Source organism: Diaphorina citri, unplaced genomic scaffold, assembly GCF_000475195.1.
Source record: "Diaphorina citri unplaced genomic scaffold, Diaci psyllid genome assembly version 1.1 scaffold2106, whole genome shotgun sequence".
In the NCBI taxonomy this organism is placed as follows: Eukaryota; Metazoa; Arthropoda; class Insecta; order Hemiptera; family Psyllidae; genus Diaphorina; species Diaphorina citri.
In genome coordinates this window covers 13,696-36,575 of record NW_007379531.1, presented here as the reverse complement: position 1 = coordinate 36,575, position 22,880 = coordinate 13,696, and the positions used below count along the sequence as shown (strand labels likewise).

The window sequence follows — 22,880 nt, the reverse complement described above, 5'->3', positions numbered from 1 at the left end:
GTCATCTCCACTAATATTAGGAGAGTGGTAGTTTTGTCATCTGCACTAATATTAGGAGAGTGGTAGTTTTGTCGTCTCCACTAATATTAGGAGAGTGGTAGTTTTGACACATCCACTAATATTAGAAGGCTTAGATGTAGGGCTAACAGCTCTAAATGATGGGCTAAGCTTATAAAAATCTAGAAATATTAAAAGAGTATTGGTTTTGTCATCTCCACTAATATTAGGAGAGTGGTAGTTTTGACATCTCCACCAATATTAGGAGAGTGGTAGTTTTGACATCTCCACTAATATTAGAAGAGTGGTAGTTTTGTCATCTCCACTAATATTAGGAGAGTGGTAGTTTTGACATCTCCACTAATATTAGGAGAGTGGTAGTTTTGACATCTCCACTAATATGAACCTCCCTGAGTGGAGGCGGGGAAAACCAGCCACCACGAGATTGCCCAAATGGTTACACATCCGGTTACCAACCACGCGCAATGTTTCTTAACATCAATGATCCATTTTTACTGTTTTTCTGGTATGCCCTTTACTGATGTTCTGTTAAAGAGGAAAAAAAATATTCAGCTGAGATATTATGTTTATTGCACATTGCATACTCAAAATAGTTTCCAGGCGACCATAAGAATTGTTTCGACCAAAACTATTCGCCTTCTGACATTAACCTCAGTCAGCCTGAGTGGGACCGGGGAAAGACAGCAGCATGCGAATGCCCCAGTTGGTCACCCATCCGGATACCAACCACGAGCAACGTTGCTTAACTTCAGTGATGAACTGGAACTGGTGCAGCCATCGTGCTATCGCCGCTGGCTACTAAAGGTACTGTCAGCAAATCAAATGAATACCGAATAATATTTTTTTTTTAAAGAGGTTTGACAGAGGGAACTGTAACTGCTATGGCCTTATCGTCCCGAAAGCGAAGAGAGAAGGAAGACAGGATAGGAGAAAGCCAGCCGTTCCGAGAACGAACATTATCCCATCAGGATAAAATCCGCCCCGGGCGGGAATCGAACCCGCGGCCTAGCGCACCTAAGCTGTAAATAATTTTAGATTACCTAACCTACGAGTATGTATTTAGGATGGCCCGGAGTATAGTAGGTGCTACGTGATTCAAAGCATTATCTGCATACGTGTGTACTGTCTACTCCACCAAAACTGTGTACCTCCTAGGTCTAGGTCAGGGGTTTCCAACTTCCATGTGTATGCGGGCCACATGCTACATTGGGAGGTACTTCGCGGGACACATATGTACAATGTACATAGGGGGCACCCCCCAAAACTTTGCAGAAATGCAGTCCGATCGAATTTTGAGCGCCGCAGGCGAAATTTTTCAAACGTATTCTCCTAATTGTAGCTTTTTTTTCTACGTTTAGGTAAGTTTTGTACAAATCTCAAAAACCTTCGTGGGCCACGAAAATGGTATGGCGGGCCACATGTGACCCGCGGGCCGCTAGTTGGAAACCCCTGGTCTAGGACCTAAGGACCTAGCCTGGCAGATATACACTAGGTTTACTTATATTATGTTATATACCTACAATATTATAGAACAATAGGTACAACTTACCTACAATCATTTCAATCATGCACGTAGTACCGTAGAATACTTCGGGGCAGACCCTATATAGGTAATAATCTATTTTTTTGATATCTCCGATACATAATAATTATCTCATGTATTGTAATGCTATGTCATATCTAGAAGTACAGCAGAACCTCGATATTTCAACTAATTGGGACCGGGGGTAGTTGAAATGATCGAGGTTGAAATGATCACTTTCTATGATCTTTTCCTCTGATAAGATAAGATTGAAAGATAGAAAAAAAACAATGGATTTTGGAAAGTAGAGATCACGACTTCAATTTTGACACCAATTTGAGCTTCCTAGGCCATACCGTTAACTTTTTACAGCATGTCAAAGTTCAAAAGTGTCCAAAGTCATGTGATTTTACGGTAGTTGAAATGATCGAGGTTGAAATGATCACTCTGTATGATCTTTTCCTCTGATAAGATAAGATGGAAAGATAGAAAAAAACAATGAATTTTGGAAAGTAGAGATCACGACTTCAATTTTGACACCAATTTGAGCTTCCTAGGCCATACCGTTAACTTTTTACAGCATGTCAAAGTTCAAAAGTGTCCAAAGTCATGTGATTTTACGGTAGTTGAAATGATCGAGGTTGAAATGATCACTCTGTATGATCTTTTCCTCTGATAAGATAAGATTGAAAGATAGAAAAAAACAATGGATTTTGGAGTTGAAATAATGGAGGTTCTACTGTATAGAAGACAATAATAGCACAATATTAGATGATGACAATAATAATATTCATAGGTATGTGTATATCAATGCTAGCAATATTATCAATAACAATGTTATTGTCAATCAATGAATAGAGACATCCGTGATCTGCAATATATTATGATATTGAGATATTTGGGTCTCCGAGCTAAAATGTAAAATGTTACGTAATACCTATTTGGTTCAAGGTCTTACGTACCTATAGGTACTACTTACAATGCACAATATGCACATACCTACCTATAGTGTCCTAAAAATCGAAAAATCGAAAGTGGCCTATGACGAACAGACGCCATTAGTATTAAAGCAGAAGAAAATAAACAACATAGGAAAATGAATACCTTAAGGAAATAGGAAATCTTAAGGAAAAAGGAAACCTAAATCATTTAAGGAACTGTGCATTCGACCCTAAATATTACCTACCCTAAGTACCTACATAGGTACGTATTTCCTATGGTTAGAAAGACATAATACTTAGGTACCTACTAGGTAGGTAGTAATAAGAACCTATAATGCCTATACCTACATATCTAATAAGTTCGTGGTTTCAGCATCTGTTGAGTAATTAATCCAAATTACCACATTAATATACTAATACCTTACTTCCTAGACCTAGGTTTTAAGTTCCTACATAGCTATACAATGTACATATACTTACCTATTTAGCTTAGCTATACAATGTATACTACATGTGGTTAGCGGTTAGGTAGAACACAAAATTCTTCTCGAATGTTATTCTAATCTTGTGGTAGTAACCAAAGGTGAGAAGAGCAACCTTCTTGGCGGAGTGGTTATAGTAACCTTGAACGCCGGAGGTTCCGGGTTCGATCCCCGCATCCTTCATGTCACTCATCCATTTAGTGGTCTTGCTGGGCGTAGCTTAACAAAAACGAACCGGAAAATAGCCTATAACCTTCACGGGGGTGCAAGCAATAAGAACACAAACACACAAACACACATTCATTTTTACTTTTTATATATAAGATTAGATGTTCCAAAGATCAAGGTAAAGTACCTGATGGCTATAAATACCTATGTAAAACGTGAAATATGAAATAGATACCCAATAGGTAAAACATTTTAAAAAATATAGGAAGAGAAGATAACAGCTACGATATACATAGGTATTAGGTACTTAAAATAATCGGTACAGGTACATAGGTAATGAATATCGGTAGGTATAATGTAGGTACCTATTTATAATTCTTGATTATAACGTGATACTTACCTAGGTAGGTAGGTATAGTAAGTAGGTACCTCTAATACCTAACCTTAATTAGGTATGTTTTTTTCTGTCGATATTACAAAAGCGGAAAGAAGAAGAAATGAAAAACAAAAGCAAAAAACAAACAAACTCGTAGGTAGGTAAAAAAATAACTAGTTGGTACCTAAGTTAGAGCCATGGCAGTATACATACTTTTGTATGGGGAAAAAATTAATTTACGAGTAGGTAGGTAGATAATGTAGGTAAACACATAAAAAATAGTAATAGTCAGTGGTGTGGCGTGAGGTTTTCAAAAGGGGAAGTTATAAACCCATATACAGTATGCCGATCTACTGGTGGTCTTAAGTTGTGTCCAAACATGGTCGACCGGCCGTCGACTACCTATGTTTGGACTTTGGACACACCTTTAAGGTATAGACGATGGGCCGTCGATCTATGTTAATTTTACGTGAATCGATGTAGATTGACATCGATGGACGGTTGGTCGAACATGTTTGGACACGCCTTTAGAATCCAGGTTGAATAATCATTTAGGGCCAGGAGTCCCAGGATCACACTTTGAGATAAATAATCAATAATAAAAAAATATTTTCGATTTTGTTGTTGTCATTGTTGATTGTTGCTAAAGTCTTCGATTACCACGTTCATCAAACTTTGTCAAGGCCAAGAAAAACTGCACCTCCTTTAGAACGGCTCCATAGAGAAGTATAAGGGTCCAGATTGGTGGGTTTTGCTGGACATGCAAACAAGTGGTGGACTTGGTATTTTAGATTTCAGTGATATGCTTCCCCTAGTTGCCATGAAAGATGCACCACTGATTTTGTAATAAGCAGGTGTAGTAATATAGAATTATTATAGATAGTAGGTACATATCTACATAATATATCATAAAATATTATGTTTATGTCTAAATATGTAATTATGTTTGTTGCTAGATCATACAGTATAGAAAATGAATATGTACATAAATTATTTAAAATCAATTGAATATTCCTAATTCCTATACATAAATTCTAATGTTCAAAAAAAAAAAAAAAAAAAAAGTGCTCATTGTCCTTTTCTTCTTTTGTTTTCTTTACAGATTATCGAATAAATCCCCCTAAAGTGCCGTGATCAAAATTGCCCCGCGGGTAACCATATCCAATAACGAAGTGTGCGTGAAATCAAAAGAGGACTTGACAAAATAAGTAAGAAATAAAAAGAAATTTTTACCAATTTCCAATGTTCAGCCTAACCCCTAATCAGAAATATATGAAATTTTAGATCATATTAACCCTTGTTCAGAAAGATATTAGGTAATTTAAATTTTGTCGTGGCAATGTGGACAAAAGATGCCTAGAAATCCTTCCAGCCTAGAAATCATGCAACCCTTAACACATGAAGTTCAAACCTTCTTGACACAAAAGCCAAACCAATTTCAACATACGGATGAGATTTTAACAGCTTAGAATTTTGTAACCCAAATCAGTAGGAATAGTGAACACTTAATACTAAACTCACCATCAACAATGGTCCTAAACAATCCCCAACCAGCGTCCGTTCATAACGGTCACGCTGTCGAAAAACGCGACAACTTGTACAAGAAAAACAGCGTCGAAAGCAACGGACAAAACCGGTTTGCAACCAATACTGACGAGTTCAAAAACCCCGCACCAATGAAAAGGGACAGCGTGCGAAGTTCGTTCAAAAGCTACTACTCACTGCGAAGTACAGATACGGGAGACTATGTAAGCTGTAAAAGCAGTCTGAATAGTAGTGTTGAAAATCTGCAAGATTATGAAGAACCTTACAAGTGTAATAGCCAATGGAAAAGCAGAATTTTGAATTTGGAGGAATTAGATCGAAATATGGAATTGTAAATACTTTTCCATGCTTTGGTGACATAGGGCACTGGTGGTACGCCAAAAGAACCTTGAGGTGTCAGGTGGTACCAAAATCAAAGAAGTGTGTTCAATAATTACTGAATACCCTGTATAGGTACCTATCTATATACCGATTAGTCCCAAAACTCAACCGCTCAACACTTACAGGTTGTAGATACCTACCCTGTACAACCTGTTCCGAGTTCAGTGTTTAGTCATCATATCGATAGATATCCCATAGTCAAGATACGAGACACCCCATTTGTTTACTATAACAGTTTATTAGTGATAATATTGGTAACAATAAGTAACCCATACGTCTATTGGTTACTGATAACGGGAGAAACCGTCAATAATGGCAGTGATATAGGAGATAAAGTTGGAACTATCTCAGGTGAAATCGAAAATAGCAGTGAAATAGAAGGCATTGGAGATAGAATTGCAAACTTCCCAGATGAAATCGACAATGTAAGAATACAAAAAAGAATTGGAATGGATAGAGCGCTAAATGTACCTGACAAAATTGATGGGGGACACAATCGGGAGAAACCGTCAATAATGGCAGTGATATAGGAGATAAAGTTGGAACTATCTCAGGTGAAATCGAAAATAGCAGTGAAATAGCTCACTGCGAAGTACAGATACAGGAGACTATGTAAGCTGTAAAAGCAGTCTGAATAGTAGTGTTGAAAATCTGCAAGATTATGAAGAAAGTGGACCTGATGTAAATGGGACAAGTACGGGAGAAACCGTCAATAATGGCAGTGATATAGGAGATAAAGTTGGAACTATCTCAAGTGAAATCGAAAATAGCAGTGAAATAAGTGAAATAGAAGGAATTGGAGATAGAATTGCAAACTTCCCAGATGAAATCGACAATGTAAGAATACAAAAAAGAATTGGAATGGATAAAGCGCTAAATGTACCTGACAAAATTGATGGGGGACACAATCGAAATGACAGTAGTGACAGAATTAAAATTGACGACAATGGCAGAATTATTGAAATTGTTGACGAAAATGAGAATAAACAAGTGAGTCATAAAATAGACACAAGAGTGGATAATTTAGACACCAGTGAAACATCAGAGAAACTTTTAGACCAAGACTTTCATCACAAAGACAATCTCATTCAATCGAGCAGAGAAAGAGAAATCTTCAATAGACCACCTGAAGACTTTGCCAACACAAACGAAGCGTTTATTCAAAACGAAAAACTCGCCAGTACAAACAATAGAGCAAGTCGAAATACTAATAGACTTCCCAAAAAATCAAATGGGAATTTCGACGGAGACAATAACACTGTGTCTGAAAAACCTGCAAACCACAACAACCCTGCAAACCAATCCAGCATGGAAAGTCATACAAGCATACTTGGTCAAGAAAATCCAGGTATCAAACAAACCATCAAAATAGATCCCAACAAATTGACCGATATCAAAGTGTTTGTCGACGACCTAGTCAAAGAATCTGAAACGAATGTTGCCAACAATATTTACGGTACAGAATCCGCAGAAAATCTTGCAAAATCCGCAGAAAATGTTGCAACGATTGGTGTTGCAACCAACCATAGTGTGATAGACATGGAAACAGTCATGGATCAACACAAAAAAGACATAGACTCAGGTAAAGATCAACAAAGTCTAGATGAAGAGCTTCCCAATTCACGGATTGTCATGGATGAACATGGATTGGATGACAATGGCCATAATGATGTGCTAAATCGCTACAAAATCGACCCATTGATCAGAGAGAGCAAAGATGTTGTCATAAATATGGATGATGTCAACAAAGTAGATAGAGAGGCAGAAGATGGATTCAAAGATGTTCCACTTGATGAAGGTAAGAAAAAAAGACATAGACTCAGGTAAAGATCAACAAAGTCTAGATGAAGAGCTTCCCAATTCACGGATTGTCATGGATGAACATGGATTGGGTGACAGTGGGCTGAATGATGTGCTAAATCGCTACAAAATCGACCCATTGATCAGAGAGAGCAAAGATGTTGTCATAAATATGGATGATGTCAACAAAGTAGATAGAGAGGCAGAAGATGGATTCAAAGATGTTCCGCTTGATGAAGGTAAGTGTACCGAAAATTTTCAAAATCCTATTAAAACCTAGGGTAAGTAAAACTAAACCTAAATGACAGAACTGAAAGAACTTCGACCCCAGGATCTCTAGCTAGAAAGCCTAGCTTATGTCCCTATGCACACCTATGACACCTACAAATTGATGTCACAAAAGATCTAACCAGGTCGCAGTGACCAAGGGCGTTTATTATAGCCGATGGCCCTACCTTTACCAATACACCTACAAATTGAGTACATAATTGAGGGGCGCGCAGCAAGAAGGGCAAATGTAGCAAAATCGCGATTTCGGGAAATCGCATTTAAAGTTTTTACTACTAATACAAAATTGTTTGTTTACAAAAAGGATTTTTTTTCGTGTAACTTCGTAAAAAATCGAGATATCGAGATAACTTTTCTGTGCTGTGTAGGGAACAAAATTCCGCGTCGATTAAGCCTGTATACGCAAAAAGGGCAAACGTCGACTTTTGACCTTCTTGCTGCGCGCCTCTCAATTATTAGGTATACGTAGGTACCTATACTTATATTAAATCCCTGACTCGAACTTGAATTGTAACTGCCTGTTATTGAAATGTTAGCTAGTCTAGACTAGACTTGAAACATGATATCCTGTTAATCCAGTCAGAAATTCCAGTTAGGACTCAAGGATTTTGAATGTTTCGATTAATTTATACCTCCTCCCGGATTCACAGTAGGTACCTAGACTTGAAACATAATATCCTGTTAATCCAGTCAGAAATTCCAGTTAGGACTCAAGGGTTTCGAATGTTTCGATTAATTTATACCTCTTCCCGGATTCACAGTAGGTACCTACCTGTTTTTAGATACAGGTATGCAGATACTCTAGGTAGGTACCTGTAGGCTATAATACCTACCCTATACTCTTTCTCAAAGTAGAAGAAGAAAAAGTAGAGGAAGAAGAAGAAGAAGAAGGAGGAGAAGAAGAAGAAGAAGGAGAAGAAGAAGAAGAAGAAGAAGAAGAAGAAGAAGAAGAAGAAGAAGAAGAAGAAGAAGAAGAAGAAGACGACGAAGAAGAAGTAGTAGTAGAAGAAAAATATTTATCGTCGAATGAAAAATATCGGATAGAAATGGATAAAATTAATTTTATTGATCGAAAATAACTACCTAAATGTAGGTATACTCGTACCTAAGTTACATAGGTAGGTACCTAAGTAAAAACACTTCTGTCCAAGTTCCAAAAGACCTTCATTAAGTTCTTATTTTTATTTTTTCTTCTCTTTTTTTCCGAAAGTTCTTGAACTTGGCAATGACGCACCATTGGCGAGGTCGTGCATATTTTATTTATAAAAAACATCCTGGGCAAAAGCATGCCAAGTGTTCATGAAACAATTTATTCATGGCAACATGTATTAATCAAACAATTTATTTATGTTGCAATTTGTTTATGAAACAAAGAACAAACAAGCAGGTGTCTTTTTTCTATTTATTCCATAGTTACCTATTATTCTTTTTCTTCTTACATTTTGTTGTTGTTCCTTTTTCTTTCTATTTCTTCTTCTTCCTTCTTCTTCTTCTTCTTCTTCTTCTTCTTCTTCTTCTCTTTCTTCCTCCTTCTCTTCTCGTTCTTGTTCTTCTCCTCCTCTTTTTCTGCGTCCTTTACATGGAAAGCTCGCAATCCAACAAAAACTTCAATCTTCCTCTTTGAATATAAGCTCTGTTTGGACTGATACCTATTGCCGGGAAAGCTTCCTCTTTGGAACAAAACTTGGGGCTTTAATCCTCTCTCCCCGCGTGTTCTTAGACATGGAGCTACAAGGGGTTGAAGCCTGGTTACTTATTTGAAATTCTAGTGAAAAGTTGAGGCATGAAATCTTGATAAGTTTCATATATGTATACATATGTATATGTATTACCTTTCCAATTAAAAGGCTACCTGTCACAAGAATGTAACAAAAGTCACCATCAATAGCTCCTTTTTTGGGAGGGACAAATTTGAGATTTTAAATCCAATGTCCCTGCTAAGTCTGCTAACAGAGACAGGATGGGTTAATTTCAAATGTGTCACTAAACGGGTTAAACTTCGTCACTAATCATATGGTAGCCACCAGGAAAACCTTGGCAGTCCAGATTTTAATTTTTAATGCGATAAACAGTGCTGATTAAATAGTTAGGTAGCTAGGTAGGTAAAAGTAAAATAAAATCTAAGAATAACCTCCATAACGTAGGTACTGCTCAGGCGAAAAAATAGCCTGGCACACAGCCATACAGCCAATGCCGAATAAGCTAGATTTATCAGAAATGACAGAAATCTAGCTGGTAAAAGATCTGGCAACACTGTACTTGTATGACTAGATTTTCAAGTCTCTTTCATACGAGGTGATTTCGATCCTATTACTTTTTTTTACCTGTCCGCTAGCCTAGTGAGCTTATTTTTTACATAAAGCTAAATCAAAATTTTGAAGGTGTACCTTCAAAATCAAGCCCCCCCAAAAATTTTGGCAAGAACCGCCTATGTATGGTAGCCACCAGGTATCAATTTTATTACGTCTACCTATTGTCTGACTCGATTAGCTTGATCATTTTTGTGGCAAGACTTTTTTGATAGAGGGACTTTTTTTAGATTTGATAGAGAGTTTGATATACCTACATAGATAGAGAGGGTACGTAGTAAGTAAGTAAGATTGAGAGAACTGTAACTGCTAAGGTTTTATAGTCCAGAAAGCGAAGAGAGAAGGAAGACAGGATAGGGAAAAGCCCGCCAGAGAACGAACCTTACAAGTTGAGGATAAAATCCTCCCCGGGCGGGAATCGACCCCGCGACCTAGCGCTTACAGGTGGACGCGCTACCCTCTGATCCAGCGGTTCTCAACCTTTTTTCGTCCGCGTCTACCTACCCCTTGAGTACCCGCGAGTTTAATATCACGAGCCCCCGCAACATAATGAGTACCCGGGTACCCATGCGTATAGGTTGCTGTGTACCATTACTACTGAGTTCTAAACACACTCAGTATCGTTTGAAAAAATTCACTATGTACTTCAATTCCTTTTTGGACTGTACTGCACTGACAAGCCGTCAAAATTCAAAATTTGTATGATGTGTAGGTACCATTACTACTGAGTTCTAAACACACTTAGTATCGTTTGAAAAAATTCACTGTGTACTTCAATTCCTTTTTGGACTGTACTGCACTGACAAGCCGTCAAAATTCAAAATTTGTATATGTATGATGTGTACCATTACTACTGAGTTCTAAACACACTTAGTATCGTTTGAAAAAATTCACTATGTACTTCAATTCCTTTTTGGACTGTACTGCATTGACAAGCCGTCAAAATTCAGTCCGCCATTTTTTTTGTCCGCCATTGTCCGCCATTTTTTTCGCGTACCCCTGGTTGAGAATAGCTGCTCTAAGCTAACTAGGCTAGCAAAAACAGGTAATACCTACCTCACATTTACGTTGTCTATTCCTGCCTTGGTGGTGTAGTGGTCAAGACGCTCGCCTGGTAATCAGGGGGGGCGTGGGTTCGATCCCAGCCGAGCTATGGGATTTTATCCTTCTTTATTTGAGAATTTGACCACATAATAATGGAGCTCTAAGGGTTAGGTGGTAGAGAACGCCTAAGGCGTTAACCTCGCCTATAGTGGTTGCCTTCCACTCAAGAGTCTATTATTATTATTCTCAAGCTAAATGAAACAGATTATAAAATTTATAAGTGGTACGTAATAGAAGATATCTTGGTATCTATCTGTCTGTTTATACTGGAATTTAGTGTTCTCACAGTCAAGACCAAGGTCGATAGTCATTATACCAAGATCATTGAAAAAACACATGAAATAAACATAAAAAATAGTAATAGTCAGTGTCGTGGGGTAAGATCAAAAAGGGGATTCTGCAAACCAGTAGGTAGGTAGGTAGGTATATGGATAGTAATAGTCAGTGTCGTGGGGTAAGATCAAAAAGGGGATTCTGCAAACCAGTAGGTAGGTAGGTAGGTATATGGAAAAAAAAAAAACTAAAAGCTAAACATGAAATAATTTTTTTTTAAAAGAGGTTTTGACAGAGGGTCTTATCGTCCTGTAACTGCTATGATCTTATCGTCCCGAAATCGAAGAGAGAAGGAAGGAAGAATCGAAGAGAGAAGAACAGATATAGGAGAAAGCCAGACAATCCGGGAACGAACCCTTATAGGTAGCTATCTGTTAAGGATAAAGCTCGCTCCGGGCAAGAATACCGCTCTTACACATTTACTTAATACATATTATTATGCTTTACAGACGCATTTCTTAATTCTTTTCATTTCTTACTTACTTTGTCAAAAGAAAAGAAAAAAAAATGCTCATTGTCCTTCTTTCCTTTTGTTTTCTTTACAGATTATCGAATAAATCCCCCTAAAGAGCCGTGATCGAAATTGCCCCGCGGGTATCCATATCCAATAACGAAGTGTGCGTGAAATCAAAAGAGGACTTGACAAAATAAGTAAGAAATAAAAAGAAATTTACCAATTTCCAATGTTCAGCCTAACCCCTAATAGAATAGAATAGAATAGAATAGAATAGAATATACCTTGTTTATCCTACCCGAATAGGACTGAAAAGTCCCTTTACCCCAGCAGTCTAAACAAAGTCTCGTATATTTGATGGGTTATTAAAGAATAATACATACACTAACCTAATCAGAAATATATGAAATTTTAGATCATATTAACCCTTGTGCAGAAAGATATTAGGTCATACCCATATTAACCCGTTCGATCTTGTCGTGGCAATGTGGACAAAAGATGCCTAGAAATCCTCCCAGCCTGAGAAATCATGCAACCCTCAACACATGAAGTTCAAACCTTCTCTACAGCTCTACACAAAGGCCAAACCAATATTTCAACCATTACTTGCGACACAAACTAATGAGATTTTAAGAGTTTAAATTTTTGGCAACCCAAACCAGTGGGAATATCAAGCTAACCATCAACAATGGTTCTAAACAATCCCCAACCAGCATCCGTTCATAACGGTCACGCTGTCGAAAAAAGCGACAACTTGTACAAGAAAAACAGCGTCGAAAGCAACGGACAAAACCGGTTTGCAACCAATACTGACGAGTTCAAAAACCCCGCACCAATGAAAAGGGACAGCGTGCGAAGTTCGTTCAAAAGCTACTACTCACTGCGAAGTACAGATACGGGAGACTATGTAAGCTGTAAGAGCAGTCTGAATAGTAGTGTTGAAAATCTGCAAGATTATGAAGAAAGTGGACCTGATGTAAATGGGACAAAGGGAGAAACCGGTAGTGCGTCTGCCTCGTAAGCGCTAGGCCGCGGGTTCGATTCCCGCCCGGGGCGGATTTTATCCTGATGGGATAAGATAATGTTCGTTCTCCGAACGGCTGTCTTTCTCCTATCCTGTCTTCCTTCTCTCTTCACTTTCGGGACGATAAGAACTTAGCAGTTACAATTAAACTTCTTCTTATTCTTCTTCTCCTTCTTCTTAAAAAAAAGATACCTACCTACCTACCTACCTACCTAGGTAAGTAAATTTCATCACCTATGTTCCAAAGGTCAAGGTAAAGTACATAGCTATAAATACATACCTATGTAAAAAATGAAATAGATACCCGATAAAACACTTTAAATATAGGAAGAGAGAAGATAACAGCTACGATATACATAGATATTAGGTAGATAGGTATTAGGTACGTAAAATAATCGGTACAGGTACATAGGTAATGAATATCGGTAGGTAGATGTACCTATTTATGATTCTTGATAACGTGATACTTACCTGGGTTGGTAGTAGGTACCGAATTGTGTGTGTGTTTTTTTTTTTTTCCAACTACCTACTACCTCCCTACTTTGTCATTGTCGCTATAAAAAAAAAAATGAAACAAACAAAAACAAACAAAAAAACTAGTAGGTTGTGTACCTACCTAGGTAAAAACAAAAAACATACCTACTTAGCCATGGCAGTTATGAACAAGGGTATACTTTGGTATGGTAAAAAAATTAAATTAGGTAGGTATACCTTTTTTATAATTAGCTACAGGGTACTCCATAAAGTTAAGGTACCACACTGAGAAAAAAACTAGGGTGCCGGCAGCCCAATCGATTGACTGGGTTCCGGCACTCTAATATTGAACTCTATATCGGGAAGCTCGACACTATAATATAGCAATCCAACAGCCTAAATCAGGGGAAGTAACCCAATAATAGAGTTCTTCCACCCTGAACTTGTGGCACCCCGTTACCATTTTTTTTTCCTCGGTGCATACTTAAAGGAGTGATTTCCTGATTTTTTTTTTTGTTAAAATAAGACTTTTAAAGAGGTTTGATAGAGGACATAGGGAACTGTAATTTTATTGCTAGATTTCTTGGACACCCTGTATATCTATATACCAATTAGTCCCAAAACTCGACAGCTCAACATTTACAGGTTGTAGATACCTACCATATGTACAATCTGTTCCGAGTTTAGTGTTTAGTCATCGTATCGATAGATATCCCATAGTCAAGATACGAGACACCCTATTTGTTTACTATAACACTTTATTAGTGATAATATTGGTAACAATAAGTAACCAATACGTCTATTGGTTACTGGTAAATAGTTTATTGATAACATTACTATAACAGTTTATTAGTGATAATATTGGTAACAGTAGGTACGTAACCAATACGTCAAATAGTTTATTGATAACAATAAGTCATAGTTTGTTGACTGTTGACTTTAGCCTGTTTCTGTTATTAAATTTATTGATAGTGGGCAGGTAGTTTATTGATACGTAGGTACGTAGTAGTAAAAGTTTATTTTTGTTATTTTTATTTATTGGTATTGATTTTTTTTAATGATAACAGAATTTAAAAATCATTTTTTCGGATTTTTCCGGAATATTTTTCCGAATATTTCCGATTCAAATTAATTGATTTTTTTGAAGTGTTTACAAAACCTCAAGTTTCAAGTATCTTTACTGTAATTTTTTATTAGCATTTTTCCAAACATAAATTTTCAATTTTTTCTTTAATTACCTATAGGTACAATATACTATCTCGCTCGGTATAGGCGGGTATTTCCTATTTATTAGGTTGGTATTAATTATTAAATTTAAGTATAATTAACGATTTTTTGGAACCCATAAATTTAATTATTTATTTTGTAAATCGATTTGGCATCCGATCTACTTTTGTGTGTGTGTGTTTTTTTTTCCATCTTAGTGTTAAACTCTCCCGTTTTTCTCCTGTGTTTCATAATTTACAATATTTACTGAGTTTTATTACTTTCTAATTTACAATTTCTTTCGTCCCACGTGTTTGTTTCTTCTGTGATTTCTTTGATTGTGATACCTACCTCCAGGAAGCAGATAAACTCACCCGTAAAAGGTTGGTAACTTTTTATATTTTATGAAACAATATTATGTTTATGTTGCAAAATGTATTCATGAAACAATTTATTCATGGCAACATGTATTAATCAAACAATTTATTTATGTTGCAATTTGTTTATGAAACAAAGAACAAACAAGGTGTCTTTTTTCTATTTCTTCCACAATTACCTATTATTCTTTTTCTTCTTACATTTTGTTGTTGTTCCTTTTTCTTTCTATTTCTTCTTCCTTCTTCTTCTTCTCTTTCTTCCTCCTTCTCTTCTCCTTCTTGTTCTTCTCCTCTTTTTCTGCGTCCTTTACATGGAGCTGCAATCCAACAAAAACTTCAATCTTCCTCTTTGAATAAGCTCTATTTTGACTCTCTGTTTGGACTGATATCTATTGCCGGGAAAGCTTCCTCTTTGGAACAAAACTTGGGGCTTTAATCCTCTCTCCCCGTGTTCTTAGACATGGAGCTACAAGGGGTTAAAGCCTGGTTACTTATTTGAAGTTCTAGTGAAAAGTTGAGGCATGAAATCTTGATAAGTTTCATATATGTATGTATATGTATTACCTTTCCAATTAAAAGGCTACCTCCCACAAGAATGTAACAAAAGTCACCATCAATAGCTCCTTTTTTGGGAGGGACAAATTTGAGATTTTAAATTCAATGTCCCTGCTAAGTCTGCTAACAGAGACAGGATGGGTTAATTTCAAATACCTACCTACGTATTTGGCAAAGCTTGAACTTTGTCTATCAGCTCTATAATTTTAGCCATATGTCCACTACCTACCTACTTTTTTTTACTTTATTTTTATGTATTAGAAGCTCAATAGTTGAACTTTAGCCGTACTACTTTACAAGGACATGTGTCCACCTTATACTTACTTACCTACCTATTAGTAATACTTACCTATATGTAGAAAGACATATTATTTAGAGATTATTTAGACTGCGTGATGATTGATTCCGTGACTGGCTGTTGCCGGGGCCCACTCAGCCTCGTGAGGAAAATGAGTAGCTATGACATATAAATGCGCATAGCGATCGGTGCCAGCATGAATAGCATGATAGGTAAACATTGGATTTTAGGATTATTGAGATAGTGGGAAAATCTTACAATGCTGCAGTGAGCACCAAAGTTGTGACATATTACACACAGAAACTGCATTTACATTTTTTACATATTTTATTCTGCTTTACAGACGCATTTTTCAATTCTTTTCATTTCTTACTTACTTTGTCAAAAGAAAAAAAAAAAAAAAAAAAAAAAAGTCCATTTTCCTTTTTTTTTTTTTCTTTTGTTTTCTTTACAGATTATCGAATAAATCCCCCTAAAGAGCCGTGATCAAAATTGCCCCGCGGGTAACCATATCCAATAACGAAGTGTACGTGAAATTGAAAGAGGACTTGACAAAATAAGTAAGAAATAAAAAGAAATTTTTACCAATTCCCAATTTTTAGCCTAACCCCTAACTCGAAATATATGAAATTTTAGATCATATTAACCCTTGTGCAGAAAGATATTAGGTCATACCCATATTAACCCGTTCGATCTTGTCGTGGCAATGTGGACAAAAGATGCCTAGAAATCCTGCCAGCCTAAGAAATCATGCAACCCTTAACACATGAAGTTCAAACCTTATCTACACAAAAGCCAAACCAATATTTCAACCATACTTGCGACACAAACTAATGAGATTTTAAGAGTTTCAATTTTTGGCAACCCAAATCAGTGGGAATAGAAAGCTAACCATCAACAATGGTTCTAAACAATCCCCAACCAGCATCCGTTCATAACGGTCACGCTGTCGAAAAAAGCGACAACTTGTACAAGAAAAACAGCGTCGAAAGCAACGGACAAAACCGGTTTGCAACCAATACTGACGAGTTCAAAAACCCCGCACCAATGAAAAGGGACAGCGTGCGAAGTTCGTTCAAAAGCTACTACTCACTGCGAAGTACAGATACGGGAGACTATGTAAGCTGTAAAAGCAGTCTGAATAGTAGTGTTGAAAATCTGCAAGATTATGAAGAACCACCTGATGTAAATGGGACAAGTACGGGAGAAACCGTCAATAATGGCAGTGATATAGGAGATAAAGTTGGAACTATCTCAGGTGAAATCGAAAATAGCAGTGAAATAGAAGGAATTGGAGATAGAATTGCAAACTTCCCAGATGAAATCGACAATGTAAGAATACAAAAAAGAATTGGAATGGATAAAGCGCTAAATGTACCTGACAAAATTGATGGGGGACACAATCGAAATGACAGTAGTGACAGAATTAAAATTGACGCCAATGGCAGAATTATTGAAATTGTTGACGAAAATGAGAATAAACAAGTGAGTCATAAAATAGACACAAGAGTGGATAATTTAGACACCAGTGAAACATCAGAGAAACTTTTAGACCAAGACTTTCATCACAAAGACAATCTCATTCAATCGAGCAGAGAAAGAGAAATCTTCAATAGACCACCTGAAGACTTTGCCAACACAAACGAAGCGTTTATTCAAAACGAAAAACTCGCCAGTACAAACAATAGAGCAAGTCGAAATACTAATAGACTTCCCAAAAAATCAAATGGGAATTTCGACGGAGACAATAACACTGTGTCTGAAAAACCTGCAAACCACAACAACCCTGCAAACCAATCCAGCATGGAAAGTCATACAAGCATACTTGGTCAAGAAAATCCAGGTATCAAACAAACCATCAAAATAGATCCCAACAAATTGACCGATATCAAAGTGTTTGTCGACGACCTAGTCAAAGAATCTGAAACGAATGTTGCCAACAATATTTACGGTACAGAATCCGCAGAAAATCTTGCAAAATCCGCAGAAAATGTTGCAACGATTGGTGTTGCAACCAACCATAGTGTGATAGACATGGAAACAGTCATGGATCAACACAAAAAAGACATAGACTCAGGTAAAGATCAACAAAGTCTAGATGAAGAGCTTCCCAATTCACGGATTGTCATGGATGAACATGGATTGGGTGACAGTGGGCTGAATGATGTGCTAAATCGCTACAAAATCGACCCATTGATCAGAGAGAGCAAAGATGTTGTCATAAATATGGATGATGTCAACAAAGTAGATAGAGAGGCAGAAGATGGATTCAAAGATGTTCCACTTGATGAAGGTAAGAGTACCGAAAATTTTCAAAATCCTATTAAAACCTAGGGTAAGTAAAACTAAACCTATGACAGAGCTGAAAGAACTTCGACCCCAGGATCTCTAGCTAGCAAGCCTAGCTTATGTCCCTATGCACACCTACAAATTGATGTCACAAAAGATCTAACCAGGTCGCAGTGACCAAGGGCGTTTATTATAGCCGATGGCCCTACCTTTACCAATACACCTACAAATTGAGTACAAAATTGAGGGGCGCGCAGCAAGAAGGGCAAATGTAGCAAAATCGGGAAATCGCATTTAAAGTTTTTCCTACTAATACAAAATTGTTTGTTTACAAAAAGGATTTTTTCGTGTAACTTCGTAAAAAATCGAGATATCGAGATAATTTTTCTGTGCTGTGTAGGGAACCAAATTCCGCGTCGATTAAGCCTGTATACGCAAAAAGGGAAAAAGTCGACTTTTGACCTTCTTGCTGCGCGCCCCTCAATTATTAGGTACCTACACGTATATATTAAATCCCTGACTCGAACTTGAATTGTAACTGCCTGTTATTGAAATGTTTGCTAGTCTAGACTAGACTTGAAACATAATATCCTGTTAATCCAGTCAGAAATTCCAGTTAGGACTCAAGGGTTTCGAATGTTTCGATTAATTTATACCTCCTCCCGGATTCACAGTAGGTACCTACCTACCTGTTTTTTGATACAGGTATGCAGATACTCTAGGTATAGGTAGGTACCTGTAGGCTATAATACCTACCCTGTACCCTTTCTCGAAGTAGAAGAAGAAAAAGTAGAGGAACTGAACTGAACAAGGTTATTATATTTTCTTTTCCATGGACGTGACTTCTGCATAATTACCTAAATTAATTTTATGCTTGGTTGGAAGAACTCCTTCAGGAGAATGCTGCCACCTAAAAGAAATCGTAAAAATAAATAAATAAAATAAAATAGAGAAGTATGTTTTTGGACTTTTTGACACACTTCTTCAAACCATCCTGTAGAATTTCTTTTCCATGGACGTGACTTCTGCATAATTACCTAAATTAATTTTATGCTTGGTTGGAAGAACTCCTTCAGGAGAATGCTGCCACATAAAAGAAATCGTAAAAATAAATCAAATAAAATAGAGAAGTATGTTTTTGGACTTTTTGACACACTTCTTCAAACCATCCTGTAGCTGTAGACATGTGAGACCATGTAATCAACATGTTATGAGATCGATGAAGTAACCAGTACCTAGAGAGTGAAAGAGAGAGAGGTCATTGCTATCTATGCTCTTAATATCTTCTCGGTACTTTTTTAAAGAGGTTTGACAGAGAGAACTCTTACTCTTATCACTAGATTGAGGTCAAACTTCTGTTGAGAGTGTTGGAGACCATGTAATCAACATGTTATGAGATCGATGAAGTAACCAGTACCTAGAGAGTGAAAGAGAGAGAGGTCATTGCTATCTATGCTCCTAATCAAAAATTCGAATTTCCCGCCAACTTTACACGCAAAAAGTCCGACGATGTCCTACGATGGCCCTGTTCATAACCACGGCCTAAAGATACACAGAATCCCAGCCTAGCTTAGTTAACAATATCTCGGGAACGGTATAAGCTAGAGACTTGAAATTTGGTATGTAGGTAGTTCACAAATGTGACAAGGATGCAACACAAAACGATTGGTTGAGATGGTTGCTGCGCTTGGTTATGTAGATGTCAAATGTGACAAGGATGCAACACAAAACGTTTGGTTGAGATGGTTGCTGCGCTTGGTGGTATTTTGACCGCTTTTGGACAGATTTCGACCGTTTTTCGGCGGTATTCAGCTATAGCGACAAAACGGTTAGAGATATTGTAAAAGTTAGGGTAAAAGAACACTCAAATAAGTATCATTCAATAGGATAAGGAAAGTCGTGTGATGTTCACACCAGATTTTTTTTTTTTCATTTCGGGACGATAAGGCCTCAGTAGTAACCTAAAAATATCATCCTATCGGATTGCTGCAATAGGTTCTTTAGTCAACAAAGTGGTACCTAAAGGTCACAGAAACTTTTCACTAGTCCCAAAACAAAAACTCACCAGGTATGAAAGCGGTTTAAAAAAAACCCGGGTAGATTTCAACAAAATCTAGTCAAATTCGCACCACCTGACAACACTGTAAAATCAAACCTCCGACATGTGCTGCAACCAAACGGATTTCCAACGAACTAAATTTTCAAACAAAACTTAAAAAAAAAAAAAAAGTTGTCTTATCATTTTTTAATTTTTTTTTTCATCAGTAATCAGTAGGTCTGTATTTTTACTTGAAATAGATTTAAATTCTCTCATTAATTCAGTCTGTTGAGGCTTATCGTTTGTAGAAGTTGTGTGTGCTTGGCAATACGTTTAGAATTGAATACTGTGTTGATTATTCATACATTCAACAAGTCACTGTGAACTTCCTGTGTTCGGGTTTTTGACTCAATAGGATAAGGAAAGTCGTGTGATGTTCACACCAGATATTTTTTTTTTTCATTTCGGGACGATAAGGCCTCAGGAGTAACCTAAAAATATCGTCCAATCGGATGGCTGCAATAGGTACTTTAGTCAACAAAGTGGTACCTAAAGGTCACAGAAGCTTTTCATTAAGTCCCAAAACAAAAACTCACCAGGTATGAAAGCGGTTTAAAAATCCGGCTAGATTTCGACAAAATCTAGTCACATTCGCACCACCTGACAACACTGTAAAATCAAACCTCCGACATGTGCTGCAACCAAACGGATTTCCAACGAACTAAATTTCCAAACAAAACTTAAAAAAAAAGTTGTCTTTTTTATCATTTTTTATTTTTTATCAGTAATCAGTAGGTCTGTATTTTTACTTGAAATTTAAATTCTCTCATTAATTCTGTCTGTTAGCTAGTCTGTCTGTTGAGGCTTATCGTTTGTAGAAGTTGTGTGTGCTTGGCAATACGTTTAGAATTGAATAGTGTGTTGATTATTCATACATTCAACAAGTCACTGTGAACTTCCTGTGCTCGGGTTTTTGATGAGGAAAAACCAGCCGCTGAGATTTGAAAAGGTAGGATTCTTCTTGTGTAAGCTCTTTTGACAACCAACAAGTTTGGTGATCTCTAGAACTCAGAAAAGGGCTCCTAGAGGGCCCTTGAAAGTCCTTAATTTCATCACAATAATTGGTAACTCCCTCGGAGTTTGTAGGTATTTCCATCTATGAGGAAAACAGTAGATAATATTTCCATCAGTTTTGAAAAGGTAGAATTCTTCTTTTGACAACTTAACAAGTTTGGTGATCTGTAAAACTTAGAAAGGGCCAGTTTTCTCCAAATGTCTCAAAAACCCTTGATGTGCTGAAGTTTTTGTGGTAATTATGCAGAAGTCATGTCCATGGAAAAGAAAAGCTCCTTTTTGTATTTAACCTAACCCTATAATAACACTAATCACTGCTCTAATTGTGAAAACTCCTTCTTGCATTTAACCTAACCCTATAATAACACTGGTCACTGCTCGTTTGTGCCAGTTCCTTTGGTAGCAATATTCCACGGACGTGACTTCTGCACAAGTACCAAAAGGGCCCCTACAAGGCCTTGATTGAAAGTCAATTTCATTGTAATAATTGGTAACTTCCTCTGAGTTTTGGTCTACGAGGAAAAAATAGCCACTGAGATTTGAAAAGGTAGGACTCTTCTTTTGTAAGCTCAGTTTATTGTAGAACTCAGAAAAGGGCTCGTATAAGGCCATCAGAAGTATTAAATTTCATTGTAAGTAACAGTTGTTAACTTCCTCTGAGTTTCTGTCTACAAGGAATACTGCGCGTCGTAATTTACTTCCATATTGTTGCAATTTTTCCTCGATTCTACATAATAAATATTACACCTGAATCAGTCAGTGTTTCAGTGGTGTTACCTGATTAATGCCCACGTAAAACATAAACAAGGCCTACCTGTACCTACCTAAGTAAAGTACCTACTTAGCTCTGTGCGTCTATGCCTATAACCTAAAGCTACTGTCCATGTCCACTGGTCAGATGTTCAGCCATGTCAGTCATAACATTGTTTACTGAGTGACAAAAAAAAAAAAAAAAAACTTATACCTAGGTACCTACTGACACCTACTGATAAAAAAAAAATAGGTAGGTACCTAATATTTTTTTTTCCCTAAATTAATGAATTCATACATCCTTAGAGTGGGGGGTGAAAGAACTTTTCAATCTGTCTTCTTCTCCTAAGGAGCTAGAAGTTTTTTTTCCTTTTTAACAGTGTTTCACTGCCCGGCCGTTATTTCGTAGCAATGAAACAACAGCTATATTGGACGCTTGAGGTCTGTGTCGTAGCTTGTCCATCCGGTCTATTCTACCACTGACACCCAGTATTTCAATAATAAAAAATCCAAGATTCCAAGCTAGCAACTAGCTTGAGCAGTACATTCTACATACCTAGTGACATAATAATCATATCAGATAGTACAGCCTTAATCCTAAACCAGTACACTTGAGATTGCCTGTATGTAAAGTTATTTTTATTTACTTACGTTATTTTTTTCCCCCCTTTTTTTAGTTTTAGTTTTTATTAAATTAATTAGTTATTTTGTTTATTTTAACCTACCTATTTTTAAAATTATTATCTACCTATTCAGAGTATTTACTTATTTAGGTATTGTTTGAAACGGTAATAATATTTTTTTACTTTCTATTTTAATTACCTATACTACTTTTAAAGGGTTTAAAAAGTTTTAATTTCATAAAACTTTTGTGTATTAAGACGATTAAGTATTTATTATTATTTTTAGGACTACCTACCTCTACATATTCTCGAAGTTTGTTATTTTTTTGTTCGTGGAAATTTGGATAAATATCTAGGATCTTGGTGAGTGTTCGATTTTACTGGTTGGGTGAAAGAGCCTTGGTGGCGTAGTGGTCAAGACGGTCGTTTGGTGATTAGGCGGATGTGGGTT

At 36.8% G+C, this 22,880-nt stretch overlaps 2 protein-coding genes across 10 annotated transcripts; both read left to right on the top strand.

Moving 5' to 3' along the window:
• Positions 1 to 5,036: 5,036 nt before the first annotated feature.
• On the top strand, positions 5,037 to 12,742 carry LOC108253553. The gene is made up of 5 exons (XM_026830060.1): positions 5,037 to 5,320; positions 6,027 to 6,213; positions 6,343 to 7,015; positions 7,257 to 7,472; positions 12,435 to 12,742. Exons 1-5 carry the CDS (start codon positions 5,037 to 5,039, stop codon positions 12,740 to 12,742), a joined length of 1,668 nt encoding a protein of 555 aa, XP_026685861.1.
• A 1,164-nt stretch (positions 12,743 to 13,906) lies between these two features.
• Positions 13,907 to 18,067, top strand: LOC113471137. 9 transcript variants are annotated; one of them, XM_026830053.1, is made up of 3 exons: positions 13,907 to 14,031; positions 14,464 to 14,808; positions 16,110 to 18,065. In XM_026830053.1, exon 3 carries the CDS (start codon positions 16,556 to 16,558, stop codon positions 17,987 to 17,989), a length of 1,434 nt encoding a protein of 477 aa, XP_026685854.1. In that variant the 5' UTR covers positions 13,907 to 14,031; positions 14,464 to 14,808; positions 16,110 to 16,555; the 3' UTR covers positions 17,990 to 18,065. The 9 variants fall into 9 exon arrangements, with proteins under 9 accessions (XP_026685854.1, XP_026685856.1, XP_026685858.1 ...); XM_026830055.1 differs by lacking the exon at positions 13,907 to 14,031 and adding an exon at positions 14,110 to 14,217 and having other exon boundaries at positions 14,644 to 14,808; XM_026830057.1 differs by lacking the exon at positions 13,907 to 14,031 and adding an exon at positions 14,157 to 14,213 and having other exon boundaries at positions 14,644 to 14,808.
• The last annotated feature ends 4,813 nt before the right edge of the window (positions 18,068 to 22,880 follow it).

What these genes read in the sequence shown, in the direction of transcription:
- LOC108253553 (XM_026830060.1), top strand. Translation starts at nt 5,037, where the DNA reads ATGGTCCTAAACAATCCCCAACCAGCGTCCGTTCATAACGGTCACGCT. An exon ending in GATTATGAAGAACCTTACAA is followed by an intron (nt 5,321 to 6,026) that starts GTGTAATAGCCA and finishes CTCACTGCGAAG; the next exon opens with TACAGATACAGGAGACTATG. An exon ending in CAAAAAAGACATAGACTCAG is followed by an intron (nt 7,016 to 7,256) that starts GTAAAGATCAAC and finishes ACATAGACTCAG; the next exon opens with GTAAAGATCAACAAAGTCTA.
- LOC113471137 (XM_026830053.1), top strand. Translation starts at nt 16,556, where the DNA reads ATGGTTCTAAACAATCCCCAACCAGCATCCGTTCATAACGGTCACGCT.